The sequence below is a fragment of the Octopus bimaculoides genome, chromosome 10 (assembly GCF_046866305.1).
Source record: "Octopus bimaculoides isolate indiv1 chromosome 10, ASM4686630v1, whole genome shotgun sequence".
Taxonomy (NCBI): domain Eukaryota; kingdom Metazoa; phylum Mollusca; class Cephalopoda; order Octopoda; family Octopodidae; genus Octopus; species Octopus bimaculoides.
In genome coordinates, this window is record NC_142937.1 from 94,027,075 (window position 1) to 94,047,282 (window position 20,208).

Here is a 20,208-nt window from a genome sequence, read left to right on the forward strand (position 1 = left end):
CAAAGTAACAGCCAATCAGCAAATGCATAAACCAACCAATAAACAGATACCAGGAAGAGACCACGTCGCACACACACACACACACACACACACACACACACACACCAACTGCAAATATACGACCCAAATGAGTTGTGACAGCTTTCCTTGAAGATGAGGTTGGCATGAAATATGAGTTGAGAAATAAATATTGTTTCAGTAAACTATATCAGTATTTATCTACAAACTATAGGGATTTTGTTCACAGGTAATCTAAACGATCAGATATGCTAGGTAAGTGCTGTAACGGATTACTGGGGCTCCAAGGTTATAGCTGAGATGGTAGTTATGGAGCCATTGTAGATTTCCAATGTAGCGGATATATAATTGTTAAAGAGGACATCAAACATTAAGGCAAGGCAAACATCTCAAGTCGTATACAATATTATTACAGAAAGAAATTTAAAATCTTACGGCTGTTTCTGGAATATCCTCAAGTATGGGATATTCCTTCCTTGGGTGCAATCCTGCATAGATCCATGAGTGTAAGTTTTTATGTGCAATCCTGCGTAAATCCATTTGGGTTAAAGTCCTTATGTATATCTATCTATGTTTGTGTGAGTGAATTCATATTTCCCCCTAATCTTTGTGTGTTTGCTGGCTGTAATCGGAAAGATTCCCAAATATCATGCAATATTCCTGTCAGTCTTTTTTGAGTCCTTGTTACTCCACAGGATTAGAAACATTAGCAATAAGATAATTAATCGACAATATTTATCTTATTTAAATGGTGATTGTCAGTCAAGCAGGGGTCTAATTAAACCCTAAGTATAAGCACAGGCATAGCTGTGTGGCTTCAAGAAACTTGCTTCTCAGCCATGTTGTCTTGGATTCAGTCCCACTCCACAGCACCTTGGACAAGTGTCTTCTTTAGCCTGGGACAACCAAAGCTTTGTGAGTCGATTTGGTAGACGGAAACTGAAAGAAACTTGTTGTGTGTATGTGTGTTTATGTGTACTCTTGTCTAGAGTTCATGTGATGTTTGTAAATGAGCATTATCATCATACAAATGAAGTGGTTCATTTTCAGTCTTCTATGAAAATCCTGCCATGGGGATAAATTTCATTGTTTGGAAGCAGATGGGGGTTGCCAACAGGAAGGACATCCAGCTAGAAAATCTGCCACAACAAAATCCGTCTGAACCATGGGAACATGGAAAAGCGGATGTTAAATAGTGGTGGTGATGATGATGATGATATAATTACACTTTCTATCATAAATTATAACAAAATAAAATCTTTGTTTTACTCCAGGGAGACCCAAACATGGAAACATTAACAATAAACATTCATTTTATTTTCTTTAAAAATCCCACTATTTCAGTATCTGTTTGCAACTCAATGATTTTTAGTTTCTATTTTTAAAAATTCTTTCAGTAGATATAATCAGTCATCAGTTCCATGTTATAATCAGTTCCATAAATTCCATGTTAACAAAAATTTATAGAATCTGAGAGAATTTACTTTTTATTTATTTATTTATGTTATTGTTTGTAATTATATTTTTTGTCAGAGACTACTGTCCCTATTCCCCTTTTATCTTTAACTATCAAATACCATATTCAAAGACACTCTTCATTTTCCACATAATTCTTCAGTTTTCCTTTTTTTTTTGTATGTCTTTTTCTCCAAAATGACTTCTGCAACGATTGTCTTATGGGACAAAGTTATTTATAGGAAGAATATTAATATTGCAAGTTGATCTGATTGTCTCTCTTCATTCAATCACTTTACTGACTGTTTTTTTTTTTTTAAAGACTGGATCTGACAGAACTTCATTCCTAGAATAGGATTTAAAGAATATGAACCTTTTGTCAAAACAAAACAAAAAACAAAAATGATTGCCTGTCAGCTGTTAAGCAAGGGATTAACTATTAATGTAAACCAGGTTTTTCTTAGGCCTTATTATATCCAGTTTGGTTTTAAAGAGAGTTAGCTTCAGCATTGGTCAATCTTGAGGCTATTATTAACATCATCATCATCATCTCATTGTTTTATGACTGCTTTTCATTGCTTGTATAATTTGATGAAATTTCACCTTTCATCATGGTCTTTCACATCTGGAATACACAAGAGCACAAAAATTCAACCATTTTTGCTGTTTGTCAAGTTTTCATATTTTTGGTATGGATTTTATTCCATTCCTCTCACCAACCACTTTACTCTATTGACTGATGGCACAAGTGATGATGTCTGCAGCAGGAATAGACTCATCACAACTCTGTGTCAATATTTTGAATCAGTTATTGTTCTTTTGGGTGAGTTGCCTAAACTGAAAGTTCTGGAATCCATGTCTCCTTTGTTGTTTTCCTTCTTATGTTTTGCTTGTCCTTTATTTTTTTTTTCCCATTTGGGTGTATTTTATTAAAGCAATGGCATTAGTGAGTTGTCCCCAACAAGAATAAACACTCTCTTCCATCTTAGATCTATTATTTCCCTTTCACAGCACAGAATGGCCACATTTCATCTAGAGAGACTCTCTGCCTGGATTAAAGCATCTCCTCTACTCTGTATCATCTCAGTTATCAAAGAGGAGCCTTAGCTGCATATCTCTTGGAGAATTGATGTACGGTTGTTTCCCTTACAGTGGTAGTCTGAGACTGTCTTTCGTACCAAGAGTGAATTATCATGTTAACCTCATAGACTAATGGTGGATGGCCCATTGTTATCAGGATGGTGGGAAAGACAGGGAATACCACCATCTGGACAGAGTGGCATTGTTATCTCTTGTCTGATTGAATATTGACACATGCCTATGTGTAGAAAGGAGAGAATAGACTAGAGAGATGATAATAATAATAATAATAATAATAATAATAATAATTGCTCCTTCTGTGCTAAAAGAAGCACAAACCAAATGAAATGTTAAAACTGAATTATTAAGTTAAAACTCTTAACTTGCTTGAATAAATCATACTCCTGCATCTTTAACTTAAACTTAGATGGTCAGATACGCTTGTGATAAACTCACACGTTTTTAACTTGAAGAATTTTGCTCTATTTGAATTAACATTCATAATTGGGTATAAAAAAAAACTTGTGTCAACGATAATAAAGAGACCTGGAGAGATGCTACTACTTCGTAATTAAAATATAAATTTTTCATCTGTTATTAGATGTCAGTTTCTATAATAATTGTCTTAAAGATCACTGAACCAGACATTTTCAGAAAATTCTCCCCAAATGGTGTTATTTTCTGCCTGCCATTATTGCTAAATAAGTATGTAGGTATTTTGAAAATGCTTCATGGAGCAATGATCATGCCCTGCATTGTTACAAGCTGCCCTTTGACAAGATTTAGAACCCATTCAGCAACCCTGCCTGGGATATGGGAAAGTCATGGGACTGCTGCTTGGTGGATTGTGAATTGGCAGAGGAGGAGTTCAACTGAGCCAACGGTGCTTCTTACATTGACACTAAGCAGAGGAATCCTAGAAGATCAATGGTCAGAATCACCAAGTTCTATCAAGGGAGTAACTGCAATGCATTCATGGGGGTAGTGTCCATGGTTGTGTAATCAGCTAATAAAATATTCGTTATGACCCAGCTCCCAAATTAAATTAATAGAATTGGATGGCAACAGAGAGTCAGAGGGATCCATGCAAGCAGTGTGACCAGATGGATCACTGGTAGGACATTCTGTCTAAAGAGATACTATTCAACATTTATCCTCATCATATTCTAAAGATGTAGTGTGTGTACTTGTTTTTTTACTCTGGAAGATGATCATAGAAAAATCTTTATTATGAAAATTCACCTAAAACCATTGGCATGAAAATGTGTAGAATTAAAAATCCAGCAAGTGTTTTATATATATATATATATATATATATATATACACACATACAGATGTGTCTTTTGAATGAATTTCACCATTGCATCTCCCACCATCCATCTGACACTCACCTGTCACACTCCCATACAGGCACGCCTGGTTCACTTGCCTCTCCTCCTCCTCCTTCAGCCTTTCCTCTCACCTCAGTAATTCCCTCTCTACACTTATCTCTTCAGCAGTTATCAATAAGCCTGTCATTAGCATCAATTATTTGGTCTTGGAGGCCAGGGGTACAGCAATTGTGCTTTCAAGACCAAACCGATAATAAAATGATGAAAAATAAACTAAAAAAATCTAAGAGAAATGCAACTATGGTGAGATAATTAAAGCAAAAAACTTCTAATTACATAGCAGAGGGACAATTTATAGATATAAATTAATAGAAATATTAATTATTAATTGATATGAGAAAAGAGGTGGGAATTTTTTAGCATAATCATTGAAATATTTACAAACCCGCAGAGTAAAGTAATAATGTTGTGAAATCATTGACTACATTGGGATTTCTGAGCACTAAGGGAGTTGAGTAACACCAAGGCACCCAGGAGAGAACTAAATAAGACAACAATAGTGATTGCAGTTCAACAATAGACAATATTGAGTTCAGTTGCCATATTTCTCATGAGTCAAGAGGGAAAGGTCTTATTTTATAGGGGGTGGACAGTAATAAGTAGTCTTCTGGCAACCAATATTTTTAGACCCATTTCTGTCCCTTAGTCACACCTTAACCTCTCATCATCCAGCATAAAGCCACCCACCCCTATACTATTCCCTCCTCCTCAGTTGAGTTGTCATGTCTTGCAAGTTATCATTAGGAAGAGAAAGTAGTCATGGAAACCCCATGCTAAAGCAAAATATGGAGCGCTTGACTAGCCACTGTTGAACCGTCCAATCCATGCCAGCATGAAAAACAGACATTGAATGATGATGATGATTGTGATGATGATGACTGACAGATGCTGGACACCAAAAACATGCCACTACTTATTACTGTCCACCCCCTATAAAATAAGACCTTTCCCTCTTGACTCATGAGAAATATGGCAACTGAACTCAATATTGTCTGTTGTTGAACTGCAATCACTATTGTTGTCTTATTTAGTTCTCTCCTGGGTGCCTTGGTGTTACTCAACTCCCTTAGTGCTCAGAAATCCCAATGTAGTCAATGATTTCACAACATTATTACTTTACTCTGCGGGTTTGTAAATATTTCAATGATTATGCTAAAAAATTCCCACCTCTTTTCTCATATCAATTAATAATTAATATTTCTATTAATTTATATCTATAAATGGTCCCTCTGCTACGTAATTAGAAGTTTTTCTCTTTAATTATCTCACCATAGTTGCATTTCTCTTAGATTTTTTTAGTTTATTTTTCATCATTTTATTATCGGTTTGGTCTTGAAAGCACAATTGCTGTACCCCTGGCCTCCAAGACCAAATAATTGATGCTAATGACAGGCTTATTGATAACTGCTGAAGAGATAAGTGTAGAGAGGGAATTACTGAGGTGAGAGGAAAGGCTGAAGGAGGAGGAGGAGAGGCAAGTGAACCAGGCGTGCCTGAACAGAGGAACATTTGCACAACTTCCACATGTGCAAATGGTCGTGAATGATTTTTTTCCCATGGACCCTACACTTATCTTCACTTCTTGGGCTACTTGCCGAATAGTTATGCAGCGATCCTCCAAAATGGTGGCTTCTACTTTATGGATGGCATCGTCATCAATGGCGGAATGTGGTCGTCCAAGAATAGGAACAGTTTCCACTCTGCTTGACTACGTCATATGATGGTGCATCGTCACCATAAACTTCTTTCATCTTATTAAAAGTTCCTTTTGATGTACAACCTTTCAAGTATAAGAACCTGATCACTGTTCTGCATTCAAAATCTGTTTCAACTCATGTGTTCATTTCAAGAATCTTGCAAACCAAATACAAAAATGAAATGTTGATGTTAGAATCTTAGTATTATAAAAACAAAACTAGTACAAAGACAACAAAACCAAATAAGGAAAATCTAAAATCTAGATAAAGACTTCTCCTAGTTATGATAGACACTACTGCTACTATTACTGCAGATATCTTTGTCATAAAGTAGATAGACCAGCTGACAATTCCTGATTGACAGACACTGCTGCTGCTGCTTCTAATGTAGAGATAAAACAGCTGATAACTCTAGCATACGTCAATCAGTGCCAACACTAGACCATTCTGTAGAAACATTTCATAAATATCAAAATTCCATGTATGACCAGTTTGATTATGATGATGATGATGATAATAATGTTGTCCTGTGCAGTCTCTGATGTTTCTACTGGACATCATCATCATCGTTGTCATTATCATCTATGTTATTGGAATCCTGTTATGATATCTATAACATAGCCAAAACCTATATGTTAGGGGCTAGGTCTTGTCTTCAGAGTTAGAAGCTACTTCGGCTCTGCACAATTTTCCCCCACACTGAGGTATTGAGTGTGTCTCATTCAATATTCTACAGTCACTGCATCTTCTTCTCCATTCTTCAATAGTTTCTCCTCTTCTGCATTGATAGTCTTTATCCCGTCTGGTTCACCCATCCATCCTCTTATTATCCCTACTGTGGGCCTGGCTGTGTGGTTAAGAAGCTTGCTTCCCAATCATGTGGTTTCAAGTTCAGTTCCACTACATGGCATCTTGGACAAAATTTTTTTTATCATGGCACTTGTTAACCAAAGTTTTGTGAGTGTATTTGGTAGGTGGAAACTGAAAGAAGCCTGTTGCGTGTGTGTGTGTACACCATGTCTTGATGTGATGGTTGTAAAACAAGTGTCCCCAATATAAAAATGATGCTGCTGATTTCCAGTCTTCTATGAAAAACATGTCTGGCTATTCTTGGAAACAGCTGTAGTTTGGTGACAAGAAGGTCATGTGACTGTGCAAAATCTGCCTCAATAAATTCTGTCTGACTCATGCAGGCATGCAAAAGTGGATGTTAAAACAATGATGGTGATGACAATGACACTAGTTTTGTGGAGGGTTTTTATTCCAGAAAGTCGATGATTCAAATTAAGTCTGTCCGGATTTGAGCTAAGATTGTAAAGGGATACAAATGCTGAAAGCTGTGTAGCCGTTCTTAGACTATTTTGCTATTTCTGCCACTTTTCAGGCCTTTGTTATAAGTGCATAGGGCAATGGGTTTGGGTTGGCAGGGAAGTGGATTTACAGAATTGGCAGAGTAGCAAAACAATGGATTGGCAGAATTGGTAGACAAGACAGTGGGTTGGCAGAAATTACACAATCTGTAGAAATCAATAATTTCTTACATAAGCTGAGATGACTTTGTGAAATGAAAGGAAAGTTTATCCAAATTAACTCTTGTATACCACTATTGCTTAATTCATCATTCTTGGGTGCATGAAAGGTAGTTGATTCTGGCTAGGTTTGAACTTAAAATGTTGAGGAATGAAGCTAAAGGTATTTACTTTTTACTTCATGATTTCTGCCACCTTAACAACAATGATAATTAAAACAACAACCTCTCTGATAATGAGAATATTAATGATGATAACTATGATGATGATAGTAATGGCTCCAAATAGTTTCTGACACTAAAATAATTGAATGTAAAGTGAGAAGTTAGTAGTAAGTTGTCTTATTAGTTGCTGATAAAATGTTTTGACTGATTGCTTCTTTGTGAACCATGAAAGGTCTGAATTATTTACAAAATATCAATATAATTACCACATTGTAACATCAGTTGTGATCAACTAATTTCATATTCAATTATTCTTATTGACTGACTTTCTCTCGAAATCATATGCGTGTTTGTTTGGGTATATATACATATACATTATGCATGTAGATTTGTGCATATAAATGTGTGTGTGTATATATATATATATATATATATATATATATATATATACGTAATGTATATTTATATATTTGTGTGTATGTGTGTTTATACATCATTTCACTGTTCTTTCTTGCATGCTTTTATATGGTACCGTACCTGTATTAATATCAATGATGCAAATAAATCATATATTTACATCTTCATTGTTTCGGAAATTTTAACCAGCAATATTTCAGCCATATTTCTGGAAAAGAACAATTTATATTTTCTGAAAAATTATTCATTTTCCAGAAGGAAACTGTCCATGTTTATCAATTTAGAAAGTACAATCTACTTGTATAATTATTATTTTCTCTTATAAAATGTTTTTAATTATTAAATGAGTATGAAACAAATAAGAACAGCATCAAATTTCCTAGGTCATTTTTTTTCCTGTTATTTTCTTGAATTTTTATTATTATTAATATTATTATTATTATTATTATTATTATTATTATTATAGAAATCTGTTTGCAAATATTTTGTTTCCTTTTGTTGTTGTAAAATACAATCTCTTATTTCTTTTGTTTGACAGTGTGCAATTTTGTGGTCCATGATAGATGTCTGAAAACAGTTGTCTCAGCCTGTTCAAGCATTGCCACAAATTTGATCAAAGTAAGTCTACTTTTTATTTACTATATTTCATAGCTTATAAGACGCACCTTTACCTATCAGTTGGGCAGGGGCTAAGATGAGAAGAATAGGAATGGCTCAGGAATAATAGCTCATCGACCATATTCATTCATGAAGCACTAGTTGGCTCAGGGCTATAAGAAAAGACATTACTGAACAATGGGACTGAACCCAAAATCACATGATTGCAAAATAAGCTTCTGAACCACCTGGCCATGCCCTTTCATCATCTTTTGATGTTTGTTGTTGTGGCGAGGGTCATTGACACCCCTTGGAGATTGGAAGAATGGACTAGCTGAACTCTTATAAAGAGTAATGATTGAGACAGGACATTCGGTAGGAGTTGTTGAGAGGATGTTTTGGAGTCTGGTGAAGTATGTCGTGTAAACACATTGATTTTACCTCTACTTCATTAATTGTATATCCAACATTTGTCTAGGATATTCATATCATATTTCTATTTAAACCTGCTGATACAAACCTACCTGAGACTGCGCCCTTGCTGCTTGTATGACACCAATTTCTAGTTTTAAAGTGATCTAAATTGAAACCTTCCATCAAAATTTCTTGTTAATTTATGTTTGAAATACTAGTTTAATAATGACTCAATTATTTTACTCCATTCTTCCTTATTTTCAAAAGTAATTGAAACAAAAGCAATGTATTTCAATAGAATTATGATAATGAAAGAGTTAGAACACAGAGCCTTTGTTATCATGAATTTTGAAAATAATGGAGGATTTTGTTAAAATAACTTTGCCATTATTAAGTTGGTATTTGGAACAAATTACCATGAAATTTTGATGGAACCGTTGTGTAATTTAGATCACTTTAAAACAGGAAGTTAATGTTATAGAACCAAAAGTAATCTCAGATGGTTTGACATGAAAAAGGTTAACATCCATTACATACCATGATAAGTTAGATCTGCAGCACATAATATCTCACTCCTGTATCATGACATCAGTCCATTATTCTTACCAGTTGTTCTCAATTTGTCGTCATTCTGTTCATCATCAATTTAATGTCTGTTTTCCATGCTGGCATGGGTTGGATGGTTTGACAGGAGCTGACCAGCTGAAGGGCTGTTCAGGCTTCATGTCTGTTTTAGCATGGTTTCTATGGCTGGATGCCCGTGGACTGGCTGCTGTGTACATGGCACCAGCACCTTTGAGCCTGCAAAATTAGGGATGTCCAGCTGGAGAGGGTTGCAAGGGACAAGCCTGTATGCAAGGTCAACCATGCTTTTACTTTGCTTGACCAATGTTTTCAAGCACAGCAAACCACCAAGAATCTTGGTCCCTTGTCATCCCTTCTCTGAGTCCCAACGTTTGTAGATCCTTTCTCACCACTTCGTTCCATGTCTTCCTGGGTCTACCCCTTCCACATGCTTCCTCTGCACTTAGAGATCAGCACCTCTTGATGCAACTCTCTTCATTCATACACATTACATGATGACCGTACAAGCACAGTCTTCTCTCTTGCATATTACACCTGATGCCCTCTATACCCAGTTCTTTTCTCAAATCACTTACACCCAGTCCTGTATGCCCACTGACATTACCCATCCAGCAAAGCATACTGGTTTCATTTCTTTCAAGCCTTTGCATGTCCTCTGTAGTCACAGCTCATGTCTCACTGCCATGTAGCAGAGCTGTTCTTACACAGGCATCATACAATCTGCCTTTCACTCTCAAGGTGAGGCCCTTCATTACACTCTGAACTTCACCCAACCCAAGAATAGGCTGGGCAAAGTTCAATGATTTTTTAATTCTTTAAACTATGTAGAGCAGTTCTTTACTTGGCAATGGCTGCACTGCTGCTGTTGCTTCTTCTTGTAGTAGTAACAGTAGTAGTTCTGGTTTATGAGTACTCTATTTCTCTTTGCCCTTATTCAGCCAGTGAGATCTTTTATAGCTTCGCTTGTTGAAAAGAGGAATTAGTCATAGCTATTAATTTCATATCATCCTGATGATCAGACCTGTAAGATGAAAGTTGTCAGTTCTAATGTAAACTTCATTAGGCTAATTGCTTCCTTGTATAAATGGTGGAATGATTTTTTTCAGTTGAGGAGGTAATTAGAAACATTAACATCTAAAGAATGTCAACACCTTCCTCAGAACCTATTTATATTTGATATAGTTTCCTCACTAAGAATATCCTGATATTTTTGGCATGTACTCTTATTCCAGCCGTGTTGGGTTGTGCAACTGAACTTCAGAGACCTTTCAGCAGCATCAAACGAGAGGTGTGTAGTGATAATGGTAGGATGGGTATTTCTTGATGTCAGCTTTGCTTCATCTCATTTCTCAGTTGAAACCCTTCAAAGATGGTAGTGGTGCTGGTGGTGACAGTGGGGAGAGTTGAAAGTAGCCTTCGGGTGGTGTATTTCAGCCCACTACATACATACTGCCTTATGTAACAGCATGTAATGGGAAAGAGTGTAACAGAATGAGTGATTAAAGAGGAGTATCTTGTAGTAAAGATTGTTTGCCAACATAACATGGCATTCCTGGTTTAGGACTAATGTTGCTGTAATTTAGCCCCAGCAGACATCGTCTCCAGCTGGCTATACGACATGATCTGTGTCCTTATATTTTCAAACAAGGGAATCTAGCACCCCCACTCAGCTCAAAACAATATCTGTGTATCACGATTTCTGGGTTATTTCCCTTCATCAGCCCAGAATAATTGTTCGGCTAGAGGAGGAGTATCTTGTTTTAATGGATAGGTTAAGACAGTTTGGCATCTCCTCACAATGTCTTCATATCCATATTTCAGCAGCCAAATGCCTGTCTGTCTGTCTGTTTAAGAAGCACAAGTGTGGCTGTGTGGTAATGACCTCCTTATGCCATGGCCTTGCTATATCATGTGCCCACACATCACATGACTTCTCTACACCAGCACAACAACAACAACAATCTCACTAACACAGTGTCTCTACATCACAACAATGACCTCACTGCATCATGTTACAAAAATAACCTCTTTGCCCCACAATAATGACCTCATCATTACATTAATAATAATCTTGCTACATCACAGCAGTGACCTCACTGCACCATTTACAACAGCAGTCACACTTCTGATGAGGTCACAGAAGTGTGACCAAAGAACTCTGGCTGAAATACAATTAATATAAAATAAAGCTGAAGCAAGTGAACACCAAATATATAGTGCTTGTGTTTTCATTGGCAACATGACCATCCCCAAATTTAAATAATCATATTTGCATATAATCACGTACTGTATTCATTATTAAGCTAATTTGAATATAAGTAATTATATAATAATTAGTGCTTGAATTCTTCTAGTCTTTACAATATACCGACTATTCTTTCTAGAACTTTCTGTTATATGTATAATGTGATCAGAAACGATATGATAAATGCTCTTAGGGTAGCAGAAATAATATAATTATAGTCGTTAGAGGTGTGAGATTGCGGGGTCACAGTAATCAATAACTTGGTCATCCTGTTGGCATTAGATACTTGGTTCAAGTTCCACTAATGGATTTGTTGCTGTTTTATGTACTTAGACATTCTGCTTCTGATTAAAAACATTTCTTTTATACATATATTTGTTTATTTGTTTGTTTTTTTATCTCTCTCTTTCCTATAGAACCCTGTTGCCCACTGCTGGTCAGAACCTGGGCACTTCAAGAGAAAGTTTTGCAATGTCTGTCGCAAAAGACTGGAAGACAGTCTTGGAATACGGTGTGAGAGTAAGTTTTACAGTGATTTCTTTTTTGTCTCCGTTTCTTGGTTCTTTCTCATAAACTTTGGTTGACTTATAAAGTATATAAAAGTCATTAACAACAGATTCCTGTGATGTAAAATATGTCATGTTGCGAAAATAGAATGATAAAATCTTAATTTCTTTGTAATATGTCGTATGCTGTAGAAAAAAGTTTAAAAAATCTATACAGTTGAAAGGACATCATTCAAAGATCACTAGATTTTTGTCAACATTTACAACCTTTATAGCAGTTAACACACACACACACACACACACACATTCTTTCTATTAAAATTATTGTATCATTGAGCCAACCAATGCTTTTTAAGAGGAATTGGCAGACAAACTGTATAAAAGCCTATCATTGTGTGTGTGTCTGTCTGTCTTAATGTTTACATCCTGCAGCATCCTTGCATAAAAGCGCTGGGCAAGAAATGGTGCCATGTTAACATTCCCAGGCAACAAATCTTCCTCCTGCTCCGCACTTGATTTCACTTGAAGATGAGTAGAATAAAAAGATCCATTACTTGAAAAACAAGCGTTATAACAGGAATGGCATCAAACTGTTAAACAATACCTCAGTAAGAATTTGTCCAACTCATGCTAGCATGGAAAAACAGACATAAAAAGGAACAAGTTTCGAGAATTTGTTTCATTGTCTATTTAATGTTATCAGTTTTATTCAGTCTTTATTTTGAATCTTACTTCAAATTAACCCATAATTTTGATATAACTTTTAATTGCTCTTAGATATATGTTAAATCTACAGTACTTGTGATGCTGTATATTGCCTTAGACACATGTTTTTATCTGTCTGTATCCATCCATCTGTCCATCCCATCCTTCCTCCTTTGGTTGAGAAAAAAAGCAGAGTTGAATAATATAGGGTTTACATAATGAGCAGACTTTCTCGTTAGACATTCTTGTCCTAAAATGTGAAGGAATTATTTTAGTAACTTAAACTGTTCAAAATTTCAGGTAGCAAGGATCCTGTCATTTTGAGATAGATTAAAGCAGATTCTATGATGGAGCTTTGTAGCATATAACTTTATAATTAAAATGCTTTCCATATCAAATGTCTGTGTATATGATATAGAACTTATTAATACAGAGGATCATGATCACTTTTCTGCTGAGACTAAAGATTATCTTCTCACTAACTCGTTCCAAAATTATTTTTAGCTGAGATTTGGCATGCAAAAAATGTATCAAAGATACCTACTCTTTTTTAACCTGAAAATTCATGTGTAATATAATTTTTCAGGCAGATGTTGTTGTTTAATTTCTCAAAAGATATTTGCTTCTTTTAAGCACACAATTATAAATACATTAACCTCAAGTCATCGTTTACTAAATGTACATGCCTGTTGCATAATATAAGTTTCAATATATAATTTACACATTTCATATATATATATATATATATATATATATATATATATATATATATAAAATTAAATTTGATATTTGTAACATCTATATTATTATATACTACAGAGTACAGTAAAGAAAACTTCAGAATCACCATTCCTCATATATGTTTCTACAGCAAAGGCACAGTGTACGCTAGTTCAAACCATGATGATTACTGAAAAAAAAAACATGATGAAACATTAGCCAAATGAAGGCACCATTACAGCCTGCCTATCTTCATTAGCACCTCACCAATAGCCATGTAAAATATAAGAGGTTTTTTCTGCCACACTCTGTATTATTAGCACTGACTCATAACTACAGAGTCTTTGAATTTGGGTTGCAGCTCCAGTTAATTCTACCAGTTCTCTCTAAGTATTACTTTGGATGTAATTAACCCTCACCAGACCAAAAAATAGTTGTTTTTTTCCTCATGGTTTACGTTAAACATTTGTAAATGATGTATCAATCAACTAAACAAAATAAAAACTAATATTCTACAACTGTTATAAAATTGACTTGAATATTTATTGAATTCCAGACTCTGATTCTTGTAAAATATGTATTTTTCAGTTTGTGAATATTATGCACATATTGATTGTCAAGATTTTGTTGTGAGTGATTGTAAAGAATGTGCAACATATATTCCACAAAGAGATCTGGTGAGTATTTCTCTCTCTCCGTTTACTCTCTTCTCCATCTGTCAATCTCCCACCCCCCCACCACCACCACCACTTCTTTTTGTAATACTGCTCTAATATAGCTGTCATACTGTTTTAATATAACTAATACTGCTGAAAAACTATTGTAATATAGCTGTAATATAGCTGTAATATTGATGTAATATAGTTGTAATATAGCTGTAATATTGATGTAATATAGTTGTAATATTGATGCAATATAGTTGTAATATAGCTGTAATATTGATGTAATATAGTTGTAATATTGATGCAATATAGCTGTAATATTGATGTAATATTGATGTAATATAGCTGTAATATTGATGTAATATAGCTGTAATATTGATGCAATATAGCTGTAATAAGCTATAATGTAGCTGGAATATAGCTGCAACACTGCTGCAATATTGATGTGAAACTTGTGAAATATAGCATCTGGCATCTAATAATTCCTTTGACAACCAATCATACTTTACCGTAATATATCAAGAGTGTATAGACCCAGCAAACCTGTAAACATAGCTATTAGTGAGGGGTTAACTAATTCACAGTGTATGCTTACCAAGTGATTTATTCCTTACTACTTCAATTTGTAGAGGGAGATTATGTTTTACTGATGAGGTCCAAGTGTAACTGAAGCATGTTGAAAGTTGTCTCCCATGTCTGAGAAAATGAAATTATAATTCATTGACTAATGACTTTTTAATGCTCTTTGTGTGAAATATGTTAAGACTGACTTAACTATTGATTTCCAAGTGGATCGTAGTTGTTGTGTGATCTATTATTTTCCAAATGATGTGTTCGGTCGTTAATATATAGAACTACAAACTACTGGTTGTACCAATTGTTTTTTGCTTTGTCAGAGTGCCACCTCATAAACTCTGACATTTAGATTCTTCATTTTCATTTCATCAAAGAATTCCTCTCAAAATAATCCTCCAGTTCTTCATTTATTTATAATTTCAAGATATGTCTGCTGCTAGTAGTAACACCTGTCTTTATTCCAACATTAATCTAACACTATTAATACCAAACATTTATGATTTCAGGGTGCAACAGTTGCTCATGGTGTTGACTAAGCTGCACAAGTACTCATTCTAGTTGTTACGCCAACACTTTTTAGGTGCAGGCATGGCTTTGTGGTTGAAGAGCTTTCTTTGTAAGCTCTTGATTTAAGTCCCAATGCCACTGTGTAGCACTTTGGGCAAGTGTCTTCTAATATAACCCTGGGCCAATCAGTTGCTTATGAGTGAATTTGGTAGAAGTCCTTTGTGTGTGTGTGTGTGTGTGTGTGCATGCATGCATGTATATATATATGTAAGTATGTTTGTATTTATGTATATGTATGTGTATATGTATGCATATATGTATGTATGTATATATATCACTTACAAGGCTCTCATAAGTACTACTGGTAACATGGAATCCAGTAAAACCTATTGCATGGTCGGGTTGTCAGCAACTAAACTGTCACCCCCACCAGGCTATCCTGATCAGGAGAGTTGCTAGAAACCCAGCAGGATTCAAAACAAGACCTGTTCAAAGGTCGGATGAACCTAGTGCAGGCTCAGTGGCTATCTAGCAATAGCATGGGTACGAAGAAATTCCAAGATGGTGTCTGGTGTGCTAGAAGACCACTGGGAGGGGGGCACCCCTCAGCTTCTGTTGAAGCATGTCTCTAGGAGAAGGTCACTCTGATATAAAACCAGATACGCAGGGAATGGCATTGGACATTTTGGGGATCTTTGGTTTGTGCTAGAGATCATGGCACTCCCACATCCCCGAGCCTGTGACTCATGTTGGCAGTAAACATCAGCTCTGCATCAGCTCCTTTGCTTTCCAAGAAGTCTTCTATTCTATTTACTAAATCAATAGAAATTGCAGATCGCTGGATTGAACACTTCTCTAAACTCTTAAACCATGAGTCAGTTACAGATGAAACAGTGATTGATACTATGCAACAGAGACCTATCATTGGCTCCTTAGACTCTTCGCCCTCAATAGATGAAGTAATGACATCAATAAGTAAATTGAATCTTGGTAGGGCACCTGGAAAGGATAGAATTTATGCTGAAGTCTTGCAATTTGGTGGTAATTACATCACACAGTCCCTTCATGAACTTATTAGTGCAGTCTGGGGGGATGGTGCAATCCCTAAGGACTGGAAGGATGCAATTATTCTTCCTCTACATAAAAGAAAAGGAGCCAGAACAATGTGTGGTAACTACAGAGGTATTGCTCTATTATCAGCTGCTGGCAAGGTTCTGGCAAATATTCTTCTTACTCGTCTGAATGGGTGTCTCGTAAATGATGTCCTATCTGAATCTCAATGTAGCTTCCGATCTGGTAGAGTGACAGTGGATATGATTTTCACAGCAAGACAGATGCAGGAGAAGTGCTGAGCAGAATAACGTAAAACTTACATTAGCACACCAGGCAAAAATAACGTAAAACTTACGGAAAATTTGTAGTGAAATGTACCAGCCACTCAAATATAGGAACTACACTTAAAATACAGGAGAATCTCTATAGAGAATGTTTCCTTGTTGCCATTGTATCTACAATTTTATAAAGAATGAGTGAAGACTCTTTTTCCTGAAATATCAAAATTTCTATTGTATTTTCCACTTACATTAAATGATATCGTTATTTAATTTTCAACTATTTCTCTTTTTAATTTCCAGTTAACTATTGTCCATTTCCACCATTGGAGGGAGGGGAATTTACCAGCTAACTCCAAGTGTGTGTCCTGTAAAAAGACTTGCTGGTCCTCAGAGTGCCTGGCAGGCATGCGGTGTGAGTGGTGTGGTGTCACTGTAAGTATCTCTTTTTTTTTTGTTTTGTTTTTACTACAAACACTGGATTAGTTCATTCATGATACTGAGTGCAGAGCACAGCAGTTAGCTGAAGCAGCAGCTGTTGGCTGCCTGGGAATAGTTCATTCATAATATTGAGTACATAGTAGAGCAGTTAGCTGAAGCAGCAGCAGTTGGCTGCCTGGGAAATCTCACTGATGTGTTAACCACAGTAGTGAAAAGCAAGGTTAGCAACTGTAAACTATTTGTTTAGTTATTTCACTGTTTGTTGACTAACTCAGCAAAATGGTTTCAGCTGGATATTATTAACCAACAACTCTTACTTGACCTTTTTTAAACCAGCTAAAATATTTATAGTAAAATATTATTTTGCAAATAACAATAATCCTTTCTACTATAGGCACAAGGCCTGAAACCTTGAGAGAAGGGCAGTAGTTGATTATATCGACCCCAGTGTTTCACTGGTCCTTAATTTATCGACCTTGAAAGGATGAAAGGTAAAGTTGTCTTTGGTGGGATAATAATAATAGTAATAGTAATAATAATAATAATAATAATAATAATAATAATAACAATAACAATAATAGTGATGGTAATAGCAACAACTTCTACAGTAACTAAAACAATTATAAAAAATAAAATGTTGGGACCATGGTAACCTCTCTCTAGTTCTGGTGGCTTCAATATAAAGCACCCAGTACACTCTGTGCAGTGGTTAACGATAGGAAGGCCACCTTCAAGCTGTGTAGACTGTGTGAAAATGTAATGTACAACAAAATCTGGTGCTCCACTGACAGGCTGGAGTGCAGGAACTCTGAATATGAACTGACAATGTGTCCAACCCATACCAGCATGGAGGGCAGACATAAAATTGGAAATGATGATGGTGTTGATGTACATTTTGTGGGAGACTATTTTTGATTTTAAACCAATGTGACTGGTACTGTATTAACCTTTGAAGAATGAAAAGCGTATTTGACTTTGTTAGGATTTGAACATTGTACATGCAGGATGACATGTGACATGACATTTTGTTTTAGCAAAATGTTATACAGGGGCAGGGCAAATGTAGGTATACGATTGCTTAATATGAGTGGAATGTTCTTTTCTCTATTTCTCTATTCCCTTTTTAGGATAAGAATTCTATGTTTTTTAACATGTTATTTCAGTCTCCCAAGTGCTGGAACTGATTGCCTTTCATGCCTAGGCACTCTTGAAGTTGACTTTCAACACTTAAGCATGTCTTTGTACACAGTTCTTTGTTTGTCTTAATTTCTTGGCAAGCCTCTCCAATGAATTCAATCATGGCATCAACAATGCATAGCTTTTTAAAAAACACTTTGTCTGTGACAACATCCCAAAAGAAAAAGTCTTCGGGGGTGAGGCCTGGTGATCTTGGTGGCCAATCAACTGGGCCTCATTGGCCAATCAACTGGGCCTCATTGGCCAATCTATATGTTTCTCATCTCTTTGCCCAGGTACTCATGAACCACTAGAGCATAGTGTGAAAGGACCTCCATCTTATTGGAAATAAAAGTCATCATTGTCTTGTTGCTGCTTCAATTCAGGAATGACTGTTTCCTTCAGCGTCTTAAGATAAAGGTCTTGGTTAATGGTTTTGTCAAAGAACACAGGTCCTATGACCCTCTTGCATGAAAGACTTGCCCAAACCATAACACCTGGTTGATTCAATTGTGACATGGGGATTCTCTGTTCCATTGGAGTGAAACTGTGGCATTATATGCAGAGGACATAGAAAGCCTGGAAGGAAATCATTTGAGAGCCTGCAGTGCAGAATATTTGATGCATTTGCAGGGTGACAGTTGTGCAATTAAGTACCAGATGGACCGAACAGAAGTAGACTGAGAAAGACCATTGGAAGAAATAATGAAAGCTAATCTCAAGAGACTAAACCTCGTCATTATGAGGAGGAAGAGGAGGAGGACCCAAAAGTGGTGGCACGCTGTGCCAGAGAAGACCCATGCAGCCCATGGAAACATGGTAAAAACAGGTAAAATAAGGATGATGAATGATAACAGAGAATGTTTATGGATTTAATTTGTGTCTCTGAGTGGTTGGCGTTAGGAAGGGCATCCAGCTGTAGAAACTCTGCCAAATCAGACTGGAGCCTGGTGTTGCCATCCGGTTTCACCAGTCCTCAGTCAAATCGTCCAACCCATGCTAGCATGGAAAGCGGACGTTAAACGATGATGATGATGATGATGATGATTCCAGTCATGACCATCCTGTATATCCAATGTATCCTTCCTTTTCTTATGACTGTGGCATGTGAATTGAGGGAAATTTGGTTGACTTTCTAGCAGACCATGTAGAAGTTCCTCTTTTAGCTCATCTCATTAGTGCTAAATTAATGTGACATGATGTAATATGAATTTTTTTTTTCTTGTGGGTAGGAGGTAAATATTTAAAATTCAGACCTATTTAGGGAGAAGTTTCGTATTTCAGAGGTAAAACTTCAACATAGGAATCTGTAGCAGAGACATTTTATAATCTGCAGATAACAGAATAGCGATGTTAGTAACAGATAATCCCCTTTTTTAAGTGGGAAAAATTGGATGAATGATTCATACAAAAATAGTTTCCTAAATGCTGTTCAAATCACATCTTCCATCCCTTTAACTGTGATGATCAATGATGTGCACTCACACACACACACACACACACTGTACTGTTTGACTTCACTACTGCAGTTCAACTGTAGTTGTTTAATCTACTCAGGTCACATTGCCACTGTACTCTCTCTCACTCTCTCAGTCATGTGTGGTGACGCTAAAGCAAATATTTCTGGTTGCCAACCAGTTAATATTGTACATTATTTACATTTGACGGATATGTGTCCTCATCTTGTTTGTTGTTACCACAACGTTTTGGCTGATTTATTCTCCAGCCTTCATCAGGTGGCCTTGAATAAATAAATAATAATAATAATAATAATAATAATAACATCAGCAAAAAAAGTACCTTAGGAAAGAGAACCCAGAGTTGGGTTCAAAATTCTACCAAAACACCTGATGAAGGCTGAAGAGTAAATCAGCCGAAACATTGTTGGTAACCAGAAACAAGATGAGGACACCTATCCTTCCATTGTAAATAATGTTAAAGAATTCCTCATCTCGAAAATATGGAACAGCATGAGTTAATATTGGAAGCATC

At 36.0% G+C, this 20,208-nt stretch overlaps 1 protein-coding gene across 5 annotated transcripts in view; it reads left to right on the top strand.

Annotated features, from left to right (window-relative positions):
* The window catches only part of LOC106876563 (diacylglycerol kinase theta), a 158,920-nt gene that overhangs the window by 78,096 nt on the left and 60,616 nt on the right, over positions 1-20,208 (top strand). For all 5 annotated transcript variants that reach the window (XM_089359024.1, XM_052971375.2, XM_052971374.2 and 2 more), the window contains 4 exons: positions 8,290-8,369; positions 12,009-12,111; positions 14,112-14,200; positions 16,903-17,034. In XM_089359024.1, coding sequence (XP_089215150.1) covers positions 8,290-8,369; positions 12,009-12,111; positions 14,112-14,200; positions 16,903-17,034 — 404 coding nt within the window. The remainder of the gene's footprint in view (positions 1-8,289; positions 8,370-12,008; positions 12,112-14,111; positions 14,201-16,902; positions 17,035-20,208) is intronic.